This window comes from Sus scrofa, chromosome 1 (assembly GCF_054392235.1).
Source record: "Sus scrofa isolate SSC_HxYL_T2T_F1_AM1 chromosome 1, Sscrofa_HxYL_maternal_Yorkshire_Landrace_v2.0, whole genome shotgun sequence".
In the NCBI taxonomy this organism is placed as follows: Eukaryota; Metazoa; Chordata; class Mammalia; order Artiodactyla; family Suidae; genus Sus; species Sus scrofa.
Window position 1 is genome coordinate 82,915,406 of NC_139383.1, and position 23,670 is coordinate 82,939,075.

General features: G+C 40.7%; 1 protein-coding gene across 2 annotated transcripts; it reads right to left on the reverse strand.

Moving 5' to 3' along the window:
• Positions 1–266: 266 nt before the first annotated feature.
• PRSS35 (serine protease 35) lies at positions 267–19,991 on the reverse strand. Of its 2 annotated transcripts, XM_084964031.1 has the most exons (3): positions 19,801–19,991; positions 17,405–17,590; positions 267–2,830 (listed from the first exon to the last, which is right to left on the reverse strand). In XM_084964031.1, exon 3 carries the CDS (start codon positions 2,809–2,811, stop codon positions 1,567–1,569), a length of 1,245 nt encoding a protein of 414 aa, XP_084820157.1. In that variant the 5' UTR covers positions 2,812–2,830; positions 17,405–17,590; positions 19,801–19,991; the 3' UTR covers positions 267–1,566. The 2 variants fall into 2 exon arrangements, with proteins under 2 accessions (XP_084820157.1, XP_005659463.2); XM_005659406.4 differs by lacking the exon at positions 17,405–17,590.
• Positions 19,992–23,670: the final 3,679 nt, after the last annotated feature.

A 23,670-nucleotide genomic window follows, 5' to 3' on the forward strand; every position in this document is an offset into this window, starting at 1 on the left:
CAGCCCTAAGACACTGCTGATTCTGTTTTGCTACAGAGGGAACTCCTCACCTTGAAACATTCTGAGTTGCAATGATCATACAGAGGTTTCCTCAAAAAAGATTTGAGCATAATTTTTGACACTATAGCCCTATTCCATTATTACCAGTGACAAAATACTACCCAGCAAAATGTACTTAGAATTATATAGAATCATTTTTTAAATAGTTAATTTAATACTTGCAAAAGCCCACTATATAAATGTAACACAGCAAGAGCTATAGTTGATTTATTTTTTAAGTTTTTATTGAATGATTTTTAACAGATCCACATGAAAGAATATAGCTTATATTAAATTTCAGCTATTTTCAACACCATTTACAAAATCATTTTTATCATAATCTAATCACATATTCTTTTGTATACTAGTCAAGGGTAAACGTTCCCCTTATCAAAGTAAATAATAAGTAGAATAAACTTGAACTCAGTCTGAATCAATGAACTTGGGTGTGTCCAGAGAGAAGACAATATATGCCCTAGAAACTGCCAAGAAATGACAAAACTAAAACTATAACACTTCATTCATAGGAGACTATGTAGAATAAAATGATGTGGCTTTCAAGGTGTAATCATTTATAACTTTCAAACAGTCTTCTCTGTATACTTGAAAACTCCATGTTTTGAATACTAGTTAAATAAAAACTTGAGATCTTAAAATGTCTCACCTTTCCTATTTTTAAACTAGATTTATTTCATAGAACAAAGTATTTCTCCCATAAAAATGCTTCAATTGATAGTTTTTTAAAGCAGTAAAATAGTAGTTTCATTTATAAAACTTGCTATTCCTTGTAATTCTTTTTTGTTAGTTTGTTGCAGTGAGGTGGGGGCGGGGGGGGGGGGGGCTTGCCTTTGGCATGCATACCTTCCCAGGCTAGGAATCCAATCCCGGCCCCACCAGTGACAAGGTTGAATCTTTAATGGTTAGGCCACCAGGGAATTCCCAAATTCCTTGTTGTTCTTAACAAAACAAACCTAAAATTTCTCAGACTCAATGGAAAACACACTGTGAACTCAGAGGGCATGAGCTGAATGGGTCTATCTCAGAGCAGTATGAACTGTGGTATAAATTACTGTCTCAAACTTGATTCCACTGGTGTTACTGTCCACCTCTTCATCTTCAGTTTCACATTTAATATGCAACCGGCACCCTATTATTAGCCTCTACTTAGAGTAGGACCCTGACAGTCTATTGAGAAATCACACCTTATTAATAATACCAGCTTGAAGTTTTAAAGCATGTCTAATTTCAAGAAGGCAGAAAAAAATTCTTTCCCCCATAAATGAAACGTATCACCAAGGAAAGAGAATATATGCTTGGCACTGAAGTGCCCATCAAGGTTTCATGTGTACCTAAACCTTTCTGAAATGCATGAGAAGCTCCTCATTTGGAAAAAGTAAACATAAACATGTTGAAACACTATCCTTAGGCTTTGAGTCTAGGCATAAACTATGAAGTGATCTTGCTGCAATCATCAGAACTGGTTTTCTCTCCGATGCCTATAACCTATGGCCTCAATTCAGGGAACCCTTAGCCATAGGTACAATTGGCATCGTCCCCGTGCATCCAGAGGCAGATCTGCGCGTACTTGAGCGGCGTGATGCGCACTGCCACATTGTAGTCCTTCTCAACGCCATGCACATCCACCCACTGGTGGCCTGAATAGACCGCAATGATTTTGCGTTTCCAACTCTTTTTGCCTGGCTCCTTCAGGCGCAGATAAACCCCGGAGCCGGTGGAGCCTGACTCGGCGTCGCAGTATTGATAGAGGAGATCACTGGATTCATCGGACACACTGCAAAACCGGTAGACTAACTGATCGGCCCTGTCGTGATCGAAGCCCGAGAAGTGGATCATTCCACTGGGCAGCTTCTTGATGGTGGGACTGATTCCCAGCTCCATGTATTTCTTCTTGTGAGAGCGCTTCAGCTCCAGAAGGGCGTAGTCGTAGTCCAGGGCTGCGTCTCCGCTCTCTCCTCTGACCCAACCTTTGGGAATGTGGGTGTGCTTGACCCGGGTCCACTGGAAGGAGGGCTCCCCTGCAGCAGTTCTCTGACCCCGAGCAGATTTATTTCTCCTTCTTCCAGCCTTAGCGCTCTCCTTCAGATTTTCTTTGCTTTCCTTCCCTCCATCATCACCACTCACTTCCCTCCTGCTCCTCCTGGAACCCCTACGACGTTTCTTGCCACCACCTTTATTTCTCATCTTCAGCAGCCCTACCCTCAGCTTTTTGGTCCCTTTGATGTAGTCCTTCCCGTCGTGGACACAGTGGGCAGCGGTTAGGACATGATTGGGGGAGATGAGCACGCCACTGCAGCCAGTGGACAGCTTCACAGCTGTGTTGAAAGGGAAATTGGTCAAGAATCTTTTGTCCAAGATGCTGAACCTGCTGTCTGTGCCATACACCTGTCTCTTTCTCCTGATAGGCACACCTTGGTTGGTGAGATTTTGAGTTGGCTCAGGGACCCAACCTTGAACTTTGACTCTGGTCAGGGTTCGGGTGCCATTCTCAAAGACAGTCTCATAGGAAAGAGAGTCTTCCAGGTCAGAAAGGCTGGGGCTGGGGAGTTCTTTCTGGCATTCAATGCCACACACCCCATTTAATGCCATCTTAGCATCTGCCTCAAAGGTGGGGCTCGTGAGATGGAAGGTCCTTTCATCAACAACCCGGGGTATTTTTCTCAAGTGCCACATAAAATCCTGTTCCATTTCAGATCCATCAATGAGGGTCCACCCAAGGGTGAAAAATATCCACCAAAATAGCATAGCTTCCATTTTGTTTCTCTATGTTGTCCTTTAAAATAGAAAAAGAAAGAGAAGCTTTATAATGGTTTCAAGTATGTCACTTATCATTCATTAAGGCCTTGGGTCCTAAATGTAGCTTTGCCACAAAGAGGAGTCCATATTTACACTGTACTTAGGTTTTACTGAGATTAAACACAGTAAAACTGCTAATAAGTAGGCTGGAATAAATGCCCCAAATCAGTGAATTGTTCTCACTCAAACGTCCCTCCACCAGCGCTAATCCACATTGTCCTCCCCCCCAACCCCCTACCTGCCATCTGCCTCTGTAGCTCCCCAGACAACCCAATGGCATGGGAAAGTAGGATGGGGTAGCCAGCTGGGATCCTCTGTTGCCTTAGCCACGCCCTCCTCCTTCCAAGTGTTCTTAGACTGTTTAGTCCATAGAAATTGATATGGATTAAAGGCTGGACAAGAAATTCAGGCCAGGCTTTACTGGGACTGTAACTCTTTGGAGGGAGAACATGGAACAGTTTCCCTTGTTCACTCCATGAGGAATGAGGAGCTGGCCTCTTAAATGGCTTGAGGGTAGGGGTGGGTCCAGGGGTCCAGCAGGAGGAGTGACTTGGGTGGTATGCCTACCCACTTGGTGGGGCTGTGTGCAGAGATCATGCCCATATCCCGTTTTTGCTTCTAGCACCTTGGAAGTGGCAGTTGGGTTTTTGGTCGTTTTCTATCTTGTTCATAATTTGTCCCCACTATACATGCAGGCAGTTATTTTTAGTCCCTTATAGTTTCTTTGCCTTTTGTGGCTCAAGGAGACTTTTTCCAAGTGCAAGCACTGCAGCAAAAGGTCCCAGATCCCAGCCTGACAAGGTCTCTTACAACCTTATCTCCAGGTGATTTAGAAAGAAAATAGAAGCAGATGCTCAGTGCGCTCAAGCTAAGCTAAGCTTGAATTTAGCTTAATAAAAGCAAGGATCTTAAAATTCTTTATCTCTAGTGTGTAAATGCCTAGCACAGTGCTCAAAAAAAGCATTCACTGAAACACAGTGAATTTCCCTGGTTTGCAGACCAACCTGATTGATGGTGCAATTGAAATCATCAAATAATATTCTAAAATATTCAGTAGTAGTTTTAGAAATAAACGGGCTCATCTGCTATTAACCTGCTTTGATTTTTACAAGCAGAACCCATTATATATGTACAGCACAGGCCATTTTATTTGAAAGTAAGAAAAATGTACGGTGTACTTTTTTAAAATCAAAGTTGTGCTTGGCCCTACCACCTAAGCAAAGCAACACACAAAAGTGCTTTATAGTGGCATCTTTCTATATATTAAAAACATAAGAATTTAGGGGGCACAGGCTATGGTTCTGAATTCGCCACTTGGAGAGAATATGATCATGATTAAATACAGTCCCTTTTGTCCTGAGTCTCATCATCTGAAAGCCCTTTAAATTTGCCAGTACGTGATAAATTGTATTATACCTCTTCTATTGTTTATATCTTCTTCCTTCTTTGCTTGCTTCATTAGATGCACTGGTATGTAAATCTATCCCTGAAACTGATGTTTGTCCCCTTGTTGTTTTGTGAGAGTGAGGGGGCATGGAGCACTATTGGAGCAGCAATTTGGAAACTCTTCAGCTATGTTTCAAGTTGTTTTTAACCAACAGTTAAACTATCAGGTTTAGCAAATGATTTACCCTTTGTATGAAGCAAAGGCAATTCGAGGTTAGATGACTCCAATGATACCTCCCCTGTCAATGTTTTCTAATAAACAAAAAGAAAGCCAATGAGGAAATATTAGGAATGGCCCACAACCCAGGGTACACCTATAAGATCCTGTAGGCAAGCAGAAAAAGCAATAGTTGTCTCTGATGCAGAGCTGAATATGAGCACACCGGAGCTCACTCTGCCATATACAAGTACAGAATTTTCTAAACAAATTAATAACATTCTTTTGTTGTTTAAACATGATATGTCCATCAAATCATGACATAATGAATTTGAACGATCATACATTGTAACATATTAAGCAAGTTTAGAATAATCTTTGCCAGGACTTGGCATCAGCAAAAATACATAGAAGTGTTGCAATTTCCATTTTTCCAGTTGCTCACACCTGAATGCTAAATAATGGTGATTCTGGTTAATATTAGACTATGGTTTGCTTAATCACTTGTACTTTGTTTTATTTTGGAGACGAGGCAGTCTTCTCTAGAGTGATGGATATTGCCCCCAAAAATAAGTAAAGAATATAGTTCAGAAAAAAATCTACATGCGTGTCACAATATTTTCTACTTATTACCATGGCAAATTTGACTTTAAAGAAAGCAGTAATTATATCGATAACAATTTAGTTGAACCACTTAGTATTTTCTTTTGTCACCTTCTATGTGATTTTCAAGATGAGTATTTTATCCATTTTATTTCACTGGATTGGAATGAAAAAGGCTAACAACTCTACTGAGACCTTGAAAGTGCATGTTTAACTGGGTGGTTCCCAAGATGAAAAGTTATGTCTTTCCCTTAAAAAGTTGCCAAAATCAGAGTTATTTTTTGCCTCTTAGCTTACCAACCGACCAAAATAGATGATTTTTAAAAGATACATACAAATCTTTTTATCTACTTGGTCCTTAGCAAAATTTCAATCAAGAGGGTTCTTTAATATGGGAAATAAAAGTTTTAAAAATTGATTTTTCATTTAGCCCTCATATGATAACAGCTGTTCATTGTGTACTTAACATTGATTATAGCAAAGACCAAGAGTCAGCCAAATTATTGACATTTAAAAAAATACATAGAATCAGTTTATACATTTTAGCATTTGATAATAATGATCTGTGGAGTAATAAATGTGTGAAAGGCATTCCAAGGCAAAAGAGGGGACATCTAAATAATGGTATTGCCTCCACAGTTAGGTTTGTTTGGGGTTTTTTCTCTTTTTTTCAGTATTGTTTAATTTATTCTTGCAATTTTTTAGCTAGTTACGGTTTAGATAGGCAGAATGCAAATACTAAATTATAACTGACAAGATGACCTTTTACTCTACAAATCATTGAACTGGAATATGACTCTCAAATATGGATTTTCCCCTCTTCTTTACCAAATAAAACCTGTGCCCTGTGCATTAGTTCTGTAGGCAGACTTTCAAGAAAGCCCTATGTGATGGTTAGCTTTGTGTGTCAACTTGACTAGGCCACAGGGTGCCCAGACATTTGATTGAATATTATTCTGGACGTGTCTGGAAGGGGGTTTCTGCCTGAGATTCACATTTGAATTGGTGGACTAAGCAAAGAAACTTCCCACACTCGTATGGGTGGGCCTCATCCAATCAGTTGAAGGCCTAACTAGACCAAAAAGGCTGATCCTCCTGCCTGAGTGCCAGAAAGTGGGGACATTGATTTTCCCCTGCCTTTGGATTCAAAATGAAACACAAACATTTCAAAAGAATAGTATTAGTTTTTTAATAAGATTCTGGACTTGTGTGCAGCAAAATCAACTCTGTCACATCAAGGATACCTAGTGGTAGTCCCCAGACCAGAAGTGTTAGCATCCCCTAGGAACCCCTAGGAACTTGCTAAAAATACTAATTCAAGTTCCCATCGTGGCGCAGTGGTTAACGAATCCGACTAGGAACCATGAGGTTGCAGGTTCGGTCCCTGCCCTTGCTCAGTGGGTTAACGATCCGGCGTTGCCGTGAGCTGTGGTGTAGGTTGCAGACGCGGCTCGGATCCCCCGTTGCTGTGGCTCTGGCGTAGGCCGGCGGCTGCAGCTCCGATTCGACCCCTAGCCTGGGAACCTCCATATGCCGCGGGAGCGGCCCAAGAAATAGCAACAACAACAACAACAAAAGACAAAAGACAAAAAGACAAAAAAAAATAAAAATAAAAAAAAAATAAAAATGCTAATTCTAGGGTGCAACCCAGACCTACCATCCAAACTCTCTGGGAGGGATGTAGCTTCCCAGCTATGTATTTTTTGTTTTAATGTTACTGGAGTAGAGTTGATTTACAATGTTGTGTTAATTCGGGCAGACAGCAAAGTGAATCAGTTATACATATACGCATATCCATTCTTTTCAGGATTCTTTTCCCATATAGTTTATTATAGAATATTGAGTAGCATTCCCTGTGGTCTACAATAGGTCCTCGCTTAAACAGCCCTCCTGGCAATTCTGATACTCAGTAGAGTTTTAGAACCACTGCAGCAGCCAAGGTCCTGGAGTAGCAGTTTGAGCCCCTCCCAGAAGATGATCTTTCTGGGGATGATGTCTTAACCACATTTCAAATGACCTCTGCTTCACCTCTGTGTACAAAATAAATGTATTCTGAACATTGCTCTTTTACTATGTTAGCAATTGCTAATATTGACTGGTTCAAGCCTTTATTAGCGACAAACAAACAGGAGTTCCTGTTGTGGCTCAGCACGTTAAGAACTGGACATAGTGTCCGTGAAGATGCAGGTTCAATCCCTGGCCTCGATCCTGTGGGTTAAGGATCCAGCATTGCCACAAGCTTCAGATTTGGTGTTCCTGTGGCTGTGGTATAGGCTGGCAGCCGCAGCTTCAATTTGACCCCTAGCTCAGGCAAATCCATATGCCATAAAAAGAAAAAAGAGATGATAAAATATCCTTTTATATAAGTGATTTAATAATCCATCTGAAGAGATTCAAATTCAGTAGGCTTAAATGGAATGCCTCCAACATCTGATGCTACAAATCTTGCAGGACATCCGCTGGCCATCCCTGATTGTGCCCTCTGAGGGACTTGGCTGCAGTGCTGTACCGCAGCAAAAGCAATGCCCACATCTCTTCTTGGGTAAGAGAAGGGCAGAGCCTTGTAATATGACCTCCAGATCACAGTAATAAAGGGCACGCATTGAGAGAGACTGTCTAATTTGGCCTATAATTTAAAACTGGACAAATGTTTCAGGACACTTTCTTTTGGAAAATCTAAGTTTGCCTTGTGGTGAAATGTCAATGTAACATAAATGATAGCTCTTGCTGATAGAGCAAGCCCTGGTTCAGTTGCTACAGCTGTCATCCAAGAAGCACTAACTAAAGAGACAGAGTCCCCACTGGTGAAGCAACTACAGTGTTTCGAAAGCTTTAATGTCCCTGATCTTTGCTCATCCTCCTCCTTTTTCCTGTCTTCCACGGTAATTGTGACCTTCGCTGTCACTCTCCAGATGGCTTGGATTTGGTGCCTCAAATTTCAATTTAGGTTAATGAAAATTAGGCTGCAGTCACAGCTCTCACCATGAGTCAATATACACACAGTTGATTATGGGTTGAATCATGGAGACAAATGGAAGGAAAAGAAATTAGAAAGAAAGCAAGAATATCAGAATTTGCAGATGAACTTTGATTGATGGAGCAGATATTATTCCACATCTATACTATTTAAAAAGTTTTTTTCTATTATAGTTGATTTACAATGTTGCACCAATTTCTGCAGTATAGCAGAGTGACTCAGATATTAAATATACACACATACACACATACTCTTTTTTTTTTGTCTTTTTTTTTTTTTTAAGGGCTGCACCCATAGCATATGAAAGTTCCCAGGCTAGGGGTCACATTGGAGCTGCAGCCGCCAGCCTACGCCACAGCCACAGCAATGTGGGATCTAAGCCATGTCTGCAACTTACACCACAGCCCACGGCAACACCTGAGCTTTAACCCACTGAGTGAGGCTAGGGGTCAAACCCAAGTCCTCATAGATATTAGTCGGGTTCATTACCTCTGAGCCACAACAAGAACACCCATATTCTTTTTTATATTTCCCATCATGGTCTAGCCCAGGAAATGGGATATTGTTCCCTGTGCTATATAGTAGGACCGTATTGTTTATCTATTCCATACATAATAATTTGCCTCTGCTAATTTCAAACTCCCAATTCTTCCCTCCCTCTCCTCCCCTCCCCCTTGGTGATAACAAGTCTGTACTCTATGAATGGTCTATACTATTACTAGAAATGACCACAGTAACTACAAGAAATAACTTACTATTGTTTTTGATTGTTGGTTTGCTTATGCTTTCTCAGAAATGTGAATGCTGAAAATAGTTAGAATATGTGGGTATCTATACCAGCCAGTGATTACAAGGACAGACCGAGGAGTAAGAAGACTTGGGCTAAGTCTCATATTTACCCCTTATTAGGCATATGAACTTGGGAAGTTCATTAGGTTCAATTAAGTTTCCATTTCCTCATCGAAAAAGTGGACATAATAGTAATCTCAACTTTATAACAATTATGATAATTAATTTGATCTATGTGAAGAATGCCCACTGAGCCCAGAGCAAGACACAATTAATAAGTTCTTTTATGATTATTATTCTGCCTTAATGGGTGAATTAATATCACTTTAAAACAGTTTATTACATAAGGCAAAGTTATAGTCAGTTTCACACTCATATTTTTATCTCAGGATAGTTTCTGACACACTTTCAAACTCCCTTTTTCTTTGCTTTGTTTTTTGTTCAAGGGCAGCTTCACTTTAGAGGCTTCCCAAATGAATGCTTTCCTAATTACTCATTTCTATGAATATCTGTGGCTCTGTAATATGTTTTTCTCATTGCTATTAAACTTAAGTGTGATTAAACATTATCCAGCCACAGGACACTTGAATTGCATTTCCTGTCTCTTATTTTTATCCTGAGTCTACCCTAAGAATTCTGGAACTGCAACAAGCCCTCAGCCTAAAAAGAAACAGAGTCAAGTCCAAACAGTTACTCTGTTTGGGAGTAATTTACTGTGAAAGAAAAGGGAGTGATTTACTGTGAAAGAAAAAAAAAAAAAAAAAAAAACTCATTTTTTGAGTGAATCTGTCTAGAGTGTGTAGAATTTTGTTATGGCATGACATAATTGTAATCTCAGGCTCAGCTTCTCTTTTGTTTTTGCTTTGTTACCCTGAGAAATTTATATTTTAACTTAAGTAGGGCAGGCAGACAAAGGAAAGATTAGATGATTGTTCACTATATGAAATGTTTTGAATGAATGGCTTTTGTATATGCAAATGAGCTGATTTACCATCAAGGATCTGCACCAGGTGACAGATTTACTTGGGCCTTTCTTTCCAGTGGGTCCCTTGTAATGTATGGTCAGGTAGTTGTCCAAGTTCATGTATATGGTATGCTGCCATGAAACATAATTTTGCATGATTCTATCAAATGCTTTCTGGGGAGCCGGTGTGTGTCAGGGGCCACTTAGATCAATGGCCTTGTTGGGCCAACGCCAACTTCTGCCTTAACATATGTTATGACACAGCAATGATTGCATAACCACTTTTTACAACATCTCTGTCCTTAGCCATCAATGATCCCAACCACCTGTTCCTCCCAACATCACTGTCTATGTTTACACACAGGCATAAATGTGCAAACATGCTTCAGCCATCTCTCTCTCCTCCTCCACTTTCATTCTCTACCTGCTCGGTCAAGACTGACACACAACGGGTAGATGTTGTGGCCTGGACCAGATACTCTGCAGAGAGAAGTGCAGCTTAGGCAAAAGGCCAGGGCAGGGCAGGAAGAGCATTACTCATGAGAGCAGACAAGTGGAAAGCAAGCATTAAATGGCTCAGGTTTGAAGGGGGGCAGGCACCAGAAGTAAGAGAGGCTACAACTCTATTATCTGTAAAAAGGTCACCACACCAAAAACCTATAAAAATGAAAAGACAGAGAACTATAACTCAGATGAGGGAGAAATGAAAAAGCCCAGAAAGTAAGCTAAGTGATGAGAAGATTCTCGGCATCCAGGAAAAAGACTTTGTTGATGATAAAGATGATGCAAGACATTGGAAATAAACTGGAGGCAAAGATGGATAACTTATAGGAAACACTGACCAAAGAGATACAAGATATAAAACTTAAACAAGAAGAGATGCAAAATACAATAACTGAAATAAAAAATTCACTAGAAGCAGCTAACAGCAGAATACAGGAGGCAGAAGAACAAATAAGTGAGGTGGAGAACAGATTAGTGGAAATTGTGGATGCAGAACAGAAAAGAGAAAAAAGATTGAAAACAAATGAAGAGAGTCTCAGAGAACTCTGGGACAATGTTAAACGCACCAACATCTGTATTATAGGGGTGCCAGAAGGAGAAGAGAGAGAGAAGGGGACAGAAAAAATATTTCAAGAGATAATAGCCAAAAACTTCCATAACATAGGAAAGGAACCATTCAATCAAATCCAGGAAACACAACAAGTAACGTATAAAATAAACCCATGGAGGAATACACCGAGACACATATTAATCAAACTAACCAAAATTAAAGACAAAGAGAAAATCTTGAAAGCAGCTAGGGAAAAGAAACAAGTAACATACAAGGGAACCCCAATAAGGTTATTGGCAGATTTTTCAGCAGCAGCTCTGCAGCCCAGAAGGGAGTGGCACCATATACTTAACGTGATGAAAGGAAAAAAACCTCCAACCAAGATTATTCTACCCAGCAAGGCTCTCATTCAGATTTGAAGGAGAAATCAAAACCTTCACAGATAAGCAAAAGCTAAGAGAATTCAGCAACACTAAACCAGCCTTACAACAAATACTAAAGGAACTTCTCTAGGCAGAAAAGAGAGCAACAGGAAACAAAAATTCCACAAATGGCAAGGCTCACCAGTCAAGGTATATATACAGTAAAGATACGAAATCATCCATGCACAATTATACCACCAAAATCAGAAATCATGAGAAGAGGTGGGTACAAATGCAGGACACCAGAGATGAATTTGCAATTAAGAGAACAACTTAAAACAATCTCATATACATATAGACTCATATCAAAACTTCAGAATAACTGCAAACCAAAAATCTACAATTGATACACAAACAAGGAATCTCTGGAGAAGAAATATATCTCATAGTAAATAAGTGCATAATCCACCATGAAGGGGGTCATTTGACATCATTCTTGGAATGCTGAAGTCTTCTTACATCTGATTCTGATTTCCTCTCCATCAAAGAATGTATAATTATAATTAAATAATGCAACTGTACAATTAAATAATACAGTAATACAATTGTATTATTAATAACCATTTCTCTCCATGGTACAATGTAAATTCTATAATGTCTTGTTTATCACATCACCTAGAATGGTGTAATGCCTATATTGAAGAATCAATAAGATGTAACAAATTGTGAGAACATATTTATATAGTTTTTTAACTGTTTAACTGTTTTTTAACCAATTTATGCATTTTATATTTTAATTTTCAGAGGGTGTATTATTTTTGTTATTTTTACCAGTTAAGTTATTCTTTTTATTATGCTATATAAAATATTTAATGGTATATAAGGCTTTCTTCTTTATAAATTTTAGTTGCATAATATACACAATTTTAATATAATGCTAATTTTTAAAGAAAAATTGAAATGTAATAGATAATACTAAATAGTAAAGATGAAAGCCATACATTGAAGATGGTGAACTTTGTATTAATAAGTGCTTAGTAAGTCCTGTACTATACCACTGACTGACCCTCTCCCCTGTCTCTCTCCCTCTCTTTGGGCTTCCCTGTTCCTGAGACACAAAGATATTGAAATTAGGCCAATTAACACAGAGAACAGACAGATTTCCTATTTGTCTCAGCATATTTTCTATTCCACTTCTCCTGAGGGAGACACTTAATCTCTTTCTTAAGATCCATGATATAATAATCTGTGTGAATGTAATTGTGTTTAAATATATGTATTTTATTCTGTAAAAAAAAATAAAAATAAAATTTCAAAAAAAATGGCTCAGGTTTAGGAGAACACTTGTAAAACTTTCATAGTCACTTTCACACTGGGAGCAGATGCAGACAAGAGGTATTTCATAAAGTTCACTTCCCGGCCCACTTGAAGCCCCCCACTGAATGTCAGTCACTGAATGTCAGCTCCAAAATGCAGGCATTTAAGCTAAAAAGTGCAGGACTAGGATGATGAGAAAGGAACAATGTTAGTGATGTGACCATGAGGGACAGTGAAGACAGGGGTGTTTCAGTGATGGTGGACGCAGTAGGCTTTGAAGCCAAACCAATTCAAGTCCACTTGAGACTTCTTAGCAAGCAGCATGATCTTGTGAAGGTCACTTAATCTCTCTAGATGCTGTTTTTCTACATTTGTTCAACAGGGATAACGTTTTGGAGTATTTTTGTGATGCACTAATATGATATATATAAACACAATGCCCAGAGCACAGTAAGCAAATGGCAGGGATTATTATCATTAATATCAAACAATAGGAGTCAAAGCACAGGTAGATATTTCTAAGGGATACAATGCACCTCTGCCTGCTGTATAGCTCCCTGAGGTGTGTCAAGGACAGGCAGATCTCATTTCATTGCTCTCTGCTTTACTGCCCTTCACAGATACGGGGATTTTTTACAAATTGAAGGTTTGTGGCGACCCTGCATGGAGCAAGTCTATCGGCACCATTTTTCCAGCAGCATTTGCTCACTTCATGTCTCTGTATCACATATTGGTAATCCTTTTCTGTTATTATTATATTTGTTATGGTGATCTGCGATTGGTGGGCTTTGATGTGATTATTGTGATTGTCTGGGGGGCACCACAAACCATGGCCATTGAAGATGGTGAACTTTGTATTAATAAGTGCTTAGTAAGTCCTGTGTGACTATGCCACTGACTGACCCTCTCCCCTGTCTCTCTCCCTCTCTTTGGGCTTCCCTGTTCCTGAGACACAATGATATTGAAATTAGGCCAATTAACACAGAGAAGAGACTTGTGGCTGCCAAGAGAGAGGCGGGAGGAAGTGGGATAGACAGGGAGTTTGGGGTTGGTAGATGCAAACTGTTACATTTAGAATGGATAAGGGAGTCCCCATTGTGGCTCAGTGGTTTAAGAACCTGACTAGTATCCATGAGGATGTGGGTTTGACCCCTAGCCTCACTCAGTGGCTTAAGGATTGGGCATTGCCATGAGCTGTGGCATAGGTCGCAGATGTGGTTCGGATCCTGCATTGCTATGGCTGTGGAAGGAAGGAAGCTGGCAGCTGCAGCTCCAATTCCACCCCTAGCCTGGGAACTTCCATATGCCACTAGTGCAGCCAAAAGAAAGAAAACTAAAATAACAGAATGGATAAGCAGTGAGATCCCACTGTACAGCACAGGAAACTATATACAATCTCTTGGGATAGAACATGATGGAATATAATATGAAAAAAAGAATGTATGTATATGCATGACTGGGTCACTATGCTATACAGCAGAAACTGACACAACTCTGTAAATCAACTATACTCTAATAAAAAAAATTAAAGAAAAAAACATAAAAAAAGAAATTAGGGGAGTTGCATCGTGGCTCAGTGGTTAACGAACCTGACTAGTATCCATGAGGACTTGGGTTCCATCTCTGGCCTTGCTCAGTGGGTTAAGGATCTGGTGTTGCTGTGAGCTGAGCTGTAGCCTGCGTTGCTGTGGCTGTGGTGTAGGCCAGCAGGTGAAGCTCCAATTCAACCCCTAGCCTGGGAACCTCCATATGCCGTGGGTGCGGCCAGAAAGAAAGAAAGAAATTAGGCCAATCAGTAACCCTATCATGGTCTCAAAGTGTTCAAGTGATAGGAGTCGCATGTCTCTCACTTTAAATCAAAATCTAGAAATGATTAAGCTCAGTGAGGAAGGCATTTCAAAAGCTGAGAGACACTGAAATGAGGCTTCTATGCCAAACAGCCCGGTTGTGAATGCCAAGGAGACGTCCTTGACAGAAATTAAAGAACTACTCCAGTGCACACATGAAATGATAAGAAAGCAAAACAGCCTTATGTCTGATATGGGAAAGTTTTAATGGTATGGATAAAAGATAAAACCAGCCACAACCTTAGGCCAAAGCCTCATCCAGAGCAAGGCCTAACCTCTCTTCAATTCCATGAAGGCTGAGAAAAGTAAGGAGATGCAGAAGAAAAGTCTGAAGCTACCAAAATTTGGCTTATGTGGTTTAAGAAAAGAAGCCATCTCCATAACTTTAATGTGCAAAGTGCAAAGTGAAGCAGCAAGTGCTGATGTAGAAGCTGAAGCCAGTTATCCAGATGTAGCTAAAATAATCCGTGAAGGTGGCTACACTAAACAATAGATTTTCAGTGCAGATGAAACAGCCTTACATTGGAAGAAGATGCCATCGAGGACTAACATAGCTAGAGAGGAGAAGTCAATGCCCAATGTCAGAGCTTCAAAGGACAGTCTGACCCTCTTATTGGGGGCTAGTGCCACTGGTGACTTTAAGTTGAAGCCACTGCTCATTTACCATTCTGAAAAATCCTGTAGTCCTTAAGAATTATGCTAAGTCTACTCTGCCTGTTCTCTATCAATGGAGCAATGAAGCCTGGATGACAGGATGCCTATATACAATATGTTTATGAGTATTTTAAGCCTGCTGTTGAGATTTACTGCTCATAAAAAAAATTATTTTCAAAATATTACTGCTCACTGACAATGCACCTGGTCACCCAAGAGCTCTGAGGGCAATGAACATGAGATTCACAGCATTTTCATATCTGCTAACACAGCATCTATTCTGCACCCCATGGATCAAGGAATTATTTTGACTTTATTTGTATTTGTATTTGTTTTTTGTAAGGCTGCAGCTACCACAGAGAGTAATTCTTACTGATGGATCTGGGCAAAGTCAATTGAAAAACTTCAGGAAAGGAATCACTATTCTAAATGCCACTGGGAACATTCAGGATTAACGGGAGGAGATCAAAATATTAACAGGAGTCTGGAAGAAGTCGGTGCCAGTTCTCATGGATGACTCTGAAGGTCCAAGATTTCAGTGGAGGAAGTGATTGCAGATGTGGTGGAAACAGCAAAAGAACTAGAATTAGAGGTGGAGCCTGGAGAAGTGACTGAATTGCTGCAATCTCATGCTAAAACATGAATGGATGAGGAGTTGCTTCTTATGGGTGAGCAAAGAAAGTGGGTTCTTAAGATGGAATCTGCTCCTGGTAAAGATGCCATGAAGACTATTGAAATGACAACAAATGATATAGAACATCACATAAAGCTAGTTGATAAAGTAGCAGCAGGATTTAGAGGACTTACTCCAGCTTTGAAAGAAGTTCTGTGGGTAAAATGCTATCAAACAGCATTGCAGGCTCCAGAGAACTCAGTCATGAAAGGAAAAGTCAATTGATGCAGCAAATTTCATTGTTTGATTTTAAGAAATCGCCGCAGCCACCCCAAGCTGCAGCAAACACCACCCCGATCAGTCAGCAGCCATCAACACCAAGGCAAGACCCTCCATCAACAAAAAGATTATGACTTGCTGAAGTTCAGATGATGGCTAGCATTTTTTTAGCAATAAAGTATTTTTTAATTATATGCTTTGTTTTTTAGGCATAATGCTATTGTACAGTTAAGAGACTACAGTAACCTTTATATATACTGGGAAACCAAAAAAATCATGTGACTTGCTGTACTGCAATATTCACTCTACTGCAGTGGTCTGGAACTGAACCATCAGTTATGACAGTAATGGTACCAAAGAGAGCTACATCCTAACCCTGTGAACGTGTTCCTTTCTTGGCCAAAGAGATTCTGCAAACGTGATGTAGTTAAGGATTTGGAGATGAGGAGGTTAGCTCGGATTATCCAGGTGAGCCCAATGTAATCACAGGGGTACTTTAAGGAGTAAAAGGAGTGTCAAGAATGAGAAGGAGCGGTGCAGATAGAGGCAGCAGCCACAGGGAGGCAGGATCACAAGCTACGAAACACTGATAGCCTCCAGAACCGCCCCCCCCCCAAAAGACAAATTCTCTCCTGAACTTCCGGGGCGGGGGGGGATGAAACCCTGCTGATCCTCTCTAGACTTCCGGCCGCCGCAGCTAGAACATAATGTGTTAAGTCACTTAAGTTTGTGGTAATTTGTTACAGCCGCAAGAGGAAAGGAATACACTCAAGGTAAAAATCTTAAAAATTTTTTCAAGGTGAAATACTTAAAAATCATCTGTCTTCAGAAAGAAAGAAGTAGTCAGGACTGACACAAAGTGGAGAAGAATGTTTCATTCAGAGACTTAAACATAAATGAAAGTTTTCATTTTTAGGAAAATTATAGACACACACAATCTTAGAACTAAAGCCACAAGATTATGATAAATCATTACAGTGGCACAGAGCAGGACTGCTAGGGAGAAAGGAGAACTGGAACGGGGTAGATAAATTATATTGATAAATTATGTTTATTTGACAAATGCACGCAGTGCTTACAAAGCTATGCATCATTTCAAAGTTTCATCCCTTGTTTAAGAATCTCTGTGATAGCCCTCCTTAGCCACTGAGTTGGACTAGAAAATTTCTAAGCTATTTTTGAGCTCTAAAATTCTAGATTAAATCACAAAGGAAAAAACACAAGTTAATTTACTCATCAGTGATCCTCAGGGAGCTTCAATTCCTAGTCCCCCGGGAGAGGAACTTGCCTGCTATTCGTATTGCTACCACTAGATGGCAAAGCGAGCCTGGTGATGTCAAACCTGAGATTCCCACATTTAAACTGTTTACATGCATCTAACTAGGAAATAGAAAGCATGTAGATTTCATGAGAGGGAGAGAAATCTAACTGGCTAATAATATTCTGGATGGTTGTCACGTATGGAATTGATCACATTTAGAAAACCCACCTACAGGCCACAGAGCCCAGCCTGATGAGCTGAGTGTTGATGATGTTGTCTACAGCCAGACAATTTTCTGGCCAGTGGTTTCCCCAAGCACCATAGTGCCAGCACACATCCACTACGCCTCCAGCGCTGCCACAGAGTCCCCCAGATGTGGTGCAGTTCATTTTAACAGGAAGAAAAATCTTCAACCTGCCAAAGAGTTCACATCTATCAAATATTTTAGAATCTATTTCCAAAGGATAAGCCTGCTGCTGATTTGATGATGGAAGTAAGTGGCAAGAAAGTTCATTGACAGTTCCTATTCAAAAATATCATATCATAGTACTATCTTCAAGTTTAATTTCAAGAATGAGACAAAGTAATGTCTGCCTGAAAAGCTGGCCGTACTGGAGGGAAAGGAAGATGGGAAAGTTACACAGTTGATTATTTTACAGGAACCCACAACTTCTGTTTCTCATCACAATAAAATAAAATAAAACCTCCCCTTTGTTTGTTAAGCTATTTTTCCAGGACCTGTACATTTCAATTTATGCCATGGACATGCTGTGTGTGGATTAAATTCAGGGTGAAGGGCACAAAGGGAGCCCCAAGGCAACCCTCTGCCAGCTCGCATCCACTGACATGGGAGGTGCACATTGAATGGCTCCTGACTTATTTTTTATCTTGCGAGTTGGCCTTTGAAAGAAAAGAATGTCTGTAAATGTATTAGGTTAGTCGTCGGGCTTTAAAACATCTCATGATGACTATGTTTTTAGCTAAGGAAACATCTGTTAAAGCTTCTGAAGTTTTTGAGACAATTTTAGTTAAGCAAAGCCATAAAATAATAACTTTTGTACCACTGACTTGACTTTGCTGTTTCCCAACCTCTCATCTCAGATTTCTGGTGTGCAAAGTTAACCCAGTGCTAGACGAGGCAGCCTTAGCCTCCAAAATTCTGAGTCTGACCCCACTGTTAAAATGCAATAAGCGGAGTTCCCACTGTGGCGCAATGGGATCAGCACCATCTCTGGAATGCTGGGACATAGGTTCAACCCCCAGCCCAGCACAGTAGCTTAAGGATCTGGTGTTGCTGCAACTGCAGCATAGATCACAACTGTGGCTCAGATCTGATCCCTAGCTTGGGAATTCCATGTGCCACAAGGTGGCCAAAAAAGAAAAAAGCAAAAAAATGCAATATGCTTGCGTTGGATAGTTGAGCAATGGACAGAGAAAGATAAATAATTAACTCAACAGGGAGAATTAGCTCATATTAGCAGGTGTTTATTTTAACATATAATGAGCACATTCTACGTGCCAAGCACTAAGCTAAACAATCTCACATTTAAAAACATACAAAAAATTCTTCAAAGTGTACAGTCTTCCGAGCTGTCTGGAAGGAAAATAGGAAGAGTATCCACGTCCAACCTCTTCTCACATTAAAGGAGCTCCTCTAGTATTTCCTAATAAAAATAAAATTCCATATGATGCTGGCACACTACTTTTAAGCCTAGATGTCTTATTCGTCTGGAATTTCAACATTCTCTCTTCTAAATGATAAACCAGATTCTAAGTGTAATTCTCCAAGCAGCAAAATATGACTGTTACAGTTCTCTGTGGAGACAAATGCACTCAGGATAAAAACGAGAATTAACTGCAGAAGTGAGAAGGGTTAATGGAGAGGGAAAGAACATCTAGATCAGAGAGGCAGCTTCTTTCAAATCAATGACAGTATAAAAAGGTCAGAGGAGTCAGGCTGGGCATGTTTTCTACAACTTTTCAAAAACTTTTGATTATAGAAAATTGCAAACTACACAAAAGTAGAGGCACATTATAATATAAAGTAGAAAATTATAACCCATCACCTAGCTACAACAATCACCATTTTGCCACTCTTGCTTCAGTTTGCCCCCGCACAATAGAGTATTTTAAAGCAGGCCTGAGACTTTCATTTCATTGTCTCATTTAAAAACTGTTTTCCACTGTTCCCTTTGCTGACCTGTGCAGCCAAGTTGATGAGAGAGAGAGGGAGAGACAGATTCCTAGCTTTCATAGTAACCCTGCCAAAGAGGCTTTCAAGAAGAGCAGACTTTCCAGGAATGCGTTTTACACCTTTTTCAATGGCATCTGTTAATAATCATAAAAAATAAAGAGGGTCCCCTCTGGTAGTGCTTAAGTAGAAAGAATTCCATTTATATTCCAATGCAAACGCTTTTACTGTTAATATTAAACTATGCAGGGGCCGCCACAAAGAATTGCCTATTTGGAAGAGCAGTTTCTTTGACGACCTCAAAGTGCTAAGTTTGATCCCTATCTTTAGACCCCTTCAAAGAAGCTCTCCCCGGGTGGGTCCCGCCTTTCTCAGGGAAACTTCTGCGTTCTAGGGTCTCGCCCTTGGCGGAGGGGTGGGGGGAGAGGCTTACCTGCGAAGCTTCCTCGGTCCTGGGGCCGGGGGGGGGGGGGTGCTGCTCAGCTTGATCACAGTGCCTCCGAGGCGGTCACTAAAGCTGGAGAGGCAGGAGGGCAAGGCGCCGCTGCCACGAGCCTGGGGACAGCCAGAGCCTGCTGCCCAGCCAACTCCCGCCAGCACCACCCTGAGCTGGAGGCTGAGACTGAGGGGAGGCTAGAGGCGAGCTGAGCCCCCGGCGGAGAGGTGGGAGGGGAAAGGGGGCGTGGACGCCGGCGATGGGGGGCGGGAGATGAGAGGAGAGGTGGGCAGGAGAGGGAAGTGGAGAGGGAGAAGGAACCCCAGCGAGCAGAGGCTGGAGAGCGTTTACTTTGAAGATGCTGGGTGGGGAACCGTGCAGACCCTCACCCCAGCATCTCTGCTCCCAGCATCGGGAAAACAGCATGAGTGGGAGTTCACAAGCGATGTCTGTCTCTGTGGCAATGCATTCCTTAAACGGTGTCTAGAAATACTGCCAAGTGTGTGCTTGGAGGGATTGTGGGGGTTTGGGACCTGCTCATGGTTTAAACCCCAGAGGTCTAGAAGAATGAGGGGCGTTTCCAACCACATCCCGAGCCAGTCTCTTTCAGAGACCTCGACTTCCGGGATGCTCTCCCCACCTGGCAAACCCTGTGTCTCAGCCTCCCGCGGGCTGGGATCTGGGTCACCTTGTGAGCATCCTTGTGGCCTCCAGGGGGAGCGCGTTAGTTTCCATGTGTCCCCAGGCTAGTAGGCTTTTTCTATTTTGGGCGAGTAGCCTTTAAACCTCAGTCCCACCAAAATTCTCAGTCCCAACGCTCCTTTCTTACTCATTTATTCTCCTCCTTAGGAGATGTGCTCCTTCGGTGTGGGGACGGCGTAAGGAAGGGGACTTTATTCATTCAACATCTACTGGTTGGCACGTCTGGAGCAAGATAACACCCACAGAAAAATAAATGCAAAAACTTAGTGCCAGGACTTAAGAAAGGGAGATGAAATAAGCACACAAGTTTATAACAGAAGATTTTAGCATGTCTCATAATACTTGGCTCGTTACTGGTTTATTTCATTTCTCAAGTTTATATGCAATTTTTTTTTTTTTTTTTTTTTTTTTTGCTTGCTTGCTTTTTAGGGACCCACCAGTAGCATATGAAAGTTCCTAGGCTGGAGTTCCTGTCATGGCGCAGTGGTTAACGAATCCAACTAGGAACCATGAGGTTGCAGGTTCGATCCCTGGCCTTGCTCAGTGGATTAAGGATCCGGCGTTGCCTTGAGCTGTGGTGTAGGTCGCAGACGCGGCTCGGATCCTGCGTTGCTATGGCTCTGGCATAGGCCGGTGGCTACAGCTCCGATTGGAAGGGGCCCTAGCCTGAAAACCTCCATATGCCACAGGAACGGCCCTAGAAAAGGCAAAAAGACCAAAAAAAAAAAAGAAAGAAAAAGTTGGAGCTGCAGCTGCTGGCCTACACCACAGTCACCCCAATGCAGGACCCAGGCCACGTCTGTGACCTGTACTACAGCTTACCGCAGCACTGGATCCTTAAGCCACTGAGAACAGAGATCCAACCCACAGATCATGGATAATAGGTTTGTTACTGCTGAGCCACAAGAACTCTCATTTCTTTTTTTTTTTTTTTTAATATTGTTAATTTTTTTTATTTATTTATTTATTGTCTTTTTTTTTTTTTTTTTTTTTTTTTTTTGCTATTTCTTGGGCCGCTTCTGCGGCATATAGAGGTTCTCAGGCTAGGGGTCTAATCGGAGCTGCAGCCACCGGCCTACGCCTGAGCCACAGCAACGCGGGATCCGAGCCGCGTCTGCAACCTACACCACAGCTCACGGCAACGCCGGATCGTTAACCCACTGAGCAAGGGCAGGGACCGAACCCGCAACCTCATGGTTCCTAGTCGGATTCGTTAACCACTGCGCCACGACGGGAACTCCGGAACGCTCATTTCTGATTTTATTTAATTGACTCTTCTCTCTTTTTTTCTTGCTAAGTCTGGCTAAATGTCAGGTTTTCTTTATCTTTTCAAAAAGTGAACTCTTAGTTCCATAAAAATTTTTTCTGTTCTCTATTTCATTTATTTCTACCCTGATCTTTGTTATTTTCTCCCCTCTACTAACTTTGGGCTAAGCTTGTTCTTGTTTTTATAGTTCCTTAAGGTATAAAATCAAGTTTGCTTGAGAGCTTTCGTTTTTCTCAACGTAGTATTTATTGCTATAAACTTTCCTCTTAGCACTGCTTTTGCTGAGTCTCCTAGGTTTTGATATTTTGTGTTCCTTTACTCACTTGTTTCAATATACTTTTTGATTCCCTTTTTAATTTCATCTTTGACGTACATGTTGTTCAGAAGTGTTGTTTAATTTCCAAATACATGGGGGTTTATGCATTTATTTTTATTTTTTAAAAATTTTGTTAAAGTATAGTTTATTTATAATATTCTGTCAATTTCTGCAGTATATCAAAGTGCCCCAGTTATTTATGTATATACATATATACACACACATTCTTTTTCCCGTGTTATCTTCTATCATTTTCTATCACAGGTGATTGGATATAGTTCCCTGTGCTACATAGCAAGACCTCATTACTTATCCATTCTAAATATAATAGTTTGCATCTACTAATGCTAAACTCCCAATCCATCCCACTCCCTTCCCCTCCCCTGTGGCAACCACAAGTCTGTTCTCCATGTCTATGAGTCTCTATCCTATAGATAGCTTCATCTGTGTTACATTTTACATTCCATATATAAGCGATATCATATGGTATTTGTCTTTCTCTTTCTGACTTACTTTACTTAGTTTGAGAATCTCTGGTTGCACCCACGTTGCTGCAAATGGCATTATTTTGTTCTATTTTATGGCTGAGGAGTATCCCATTGTGTATATGTACCACATCTTCTTAATCTATTCATCTAAATGGATGGACATTTAGGACTTGGCTATTGTGAATGATGCTACAATGACCATAAGGGTGCATCTGTCTTTTTGGAAGGCAGCTATGCTCTCCACTATATCACCAATGCTGCATGTATCTTTTCGAATGAAAGTTTTTTCTGGATATATGCCTATGAGTAGGATTACTGGATCATATGATAGTTCTCTTATTTAGTTTTCTGAAGAAACTTCATATTGTTTTCCATAGTGGTTGTACCAAATTACATTTCCACCAACAGTGCAGGAGGGTTCCCTTTCCTCCACACCCTCTCCAGCCTTTGTTATTTGTAGTCTTATTGATGATAGCCATTCTGACTCGTGTGAGGTGGTACCTCACTGTGGTTCTGTAATTTCCACATATTTGTAAATTTTCCAATTTTCCTCCTGTTACTGATTATTCCCTCTGCCACACTTTAGATTTTTGATGTCACAATATACATTTTAATATTATGTATCCACGAACAAATTATGGTAGCTATATGTTATTTTTAGTATTTTGTCTTTCAACCTTGATACCAGAGCTAAGAGGTTAACACATCACCATCTTACAGTATTCTGAATCTGGCTCTATACTTGCCTATATTTGCCTTTACCAGTGTATTATTTTCATATATTATCATGTTTCTAATTAGTAGCCTTTCATTTCAGCATTTCTTGTGAGGCAGTTCTGGTGTCAATGAACTCCCTCAGATTTTGTTTGTTTGCAAAATCTTTATCTTGCCTTCACTTCTGAAGGACAACTTTGTTGAGTAATGTATTCTTGGCTGGCAGTTTCTTTTAGCACTCAGGATATCATCCCATTCTCTCCTCCTCTGGAATCTCTCTGCTAAGAAAGCTACTGAGAGCCAAGTGCAAAGATGTGAGTTGGCACCAGGTTCAGGGGTGCATGGTAACTTGTTGGCTCCTGCCCTTGGTGTCCATAGCA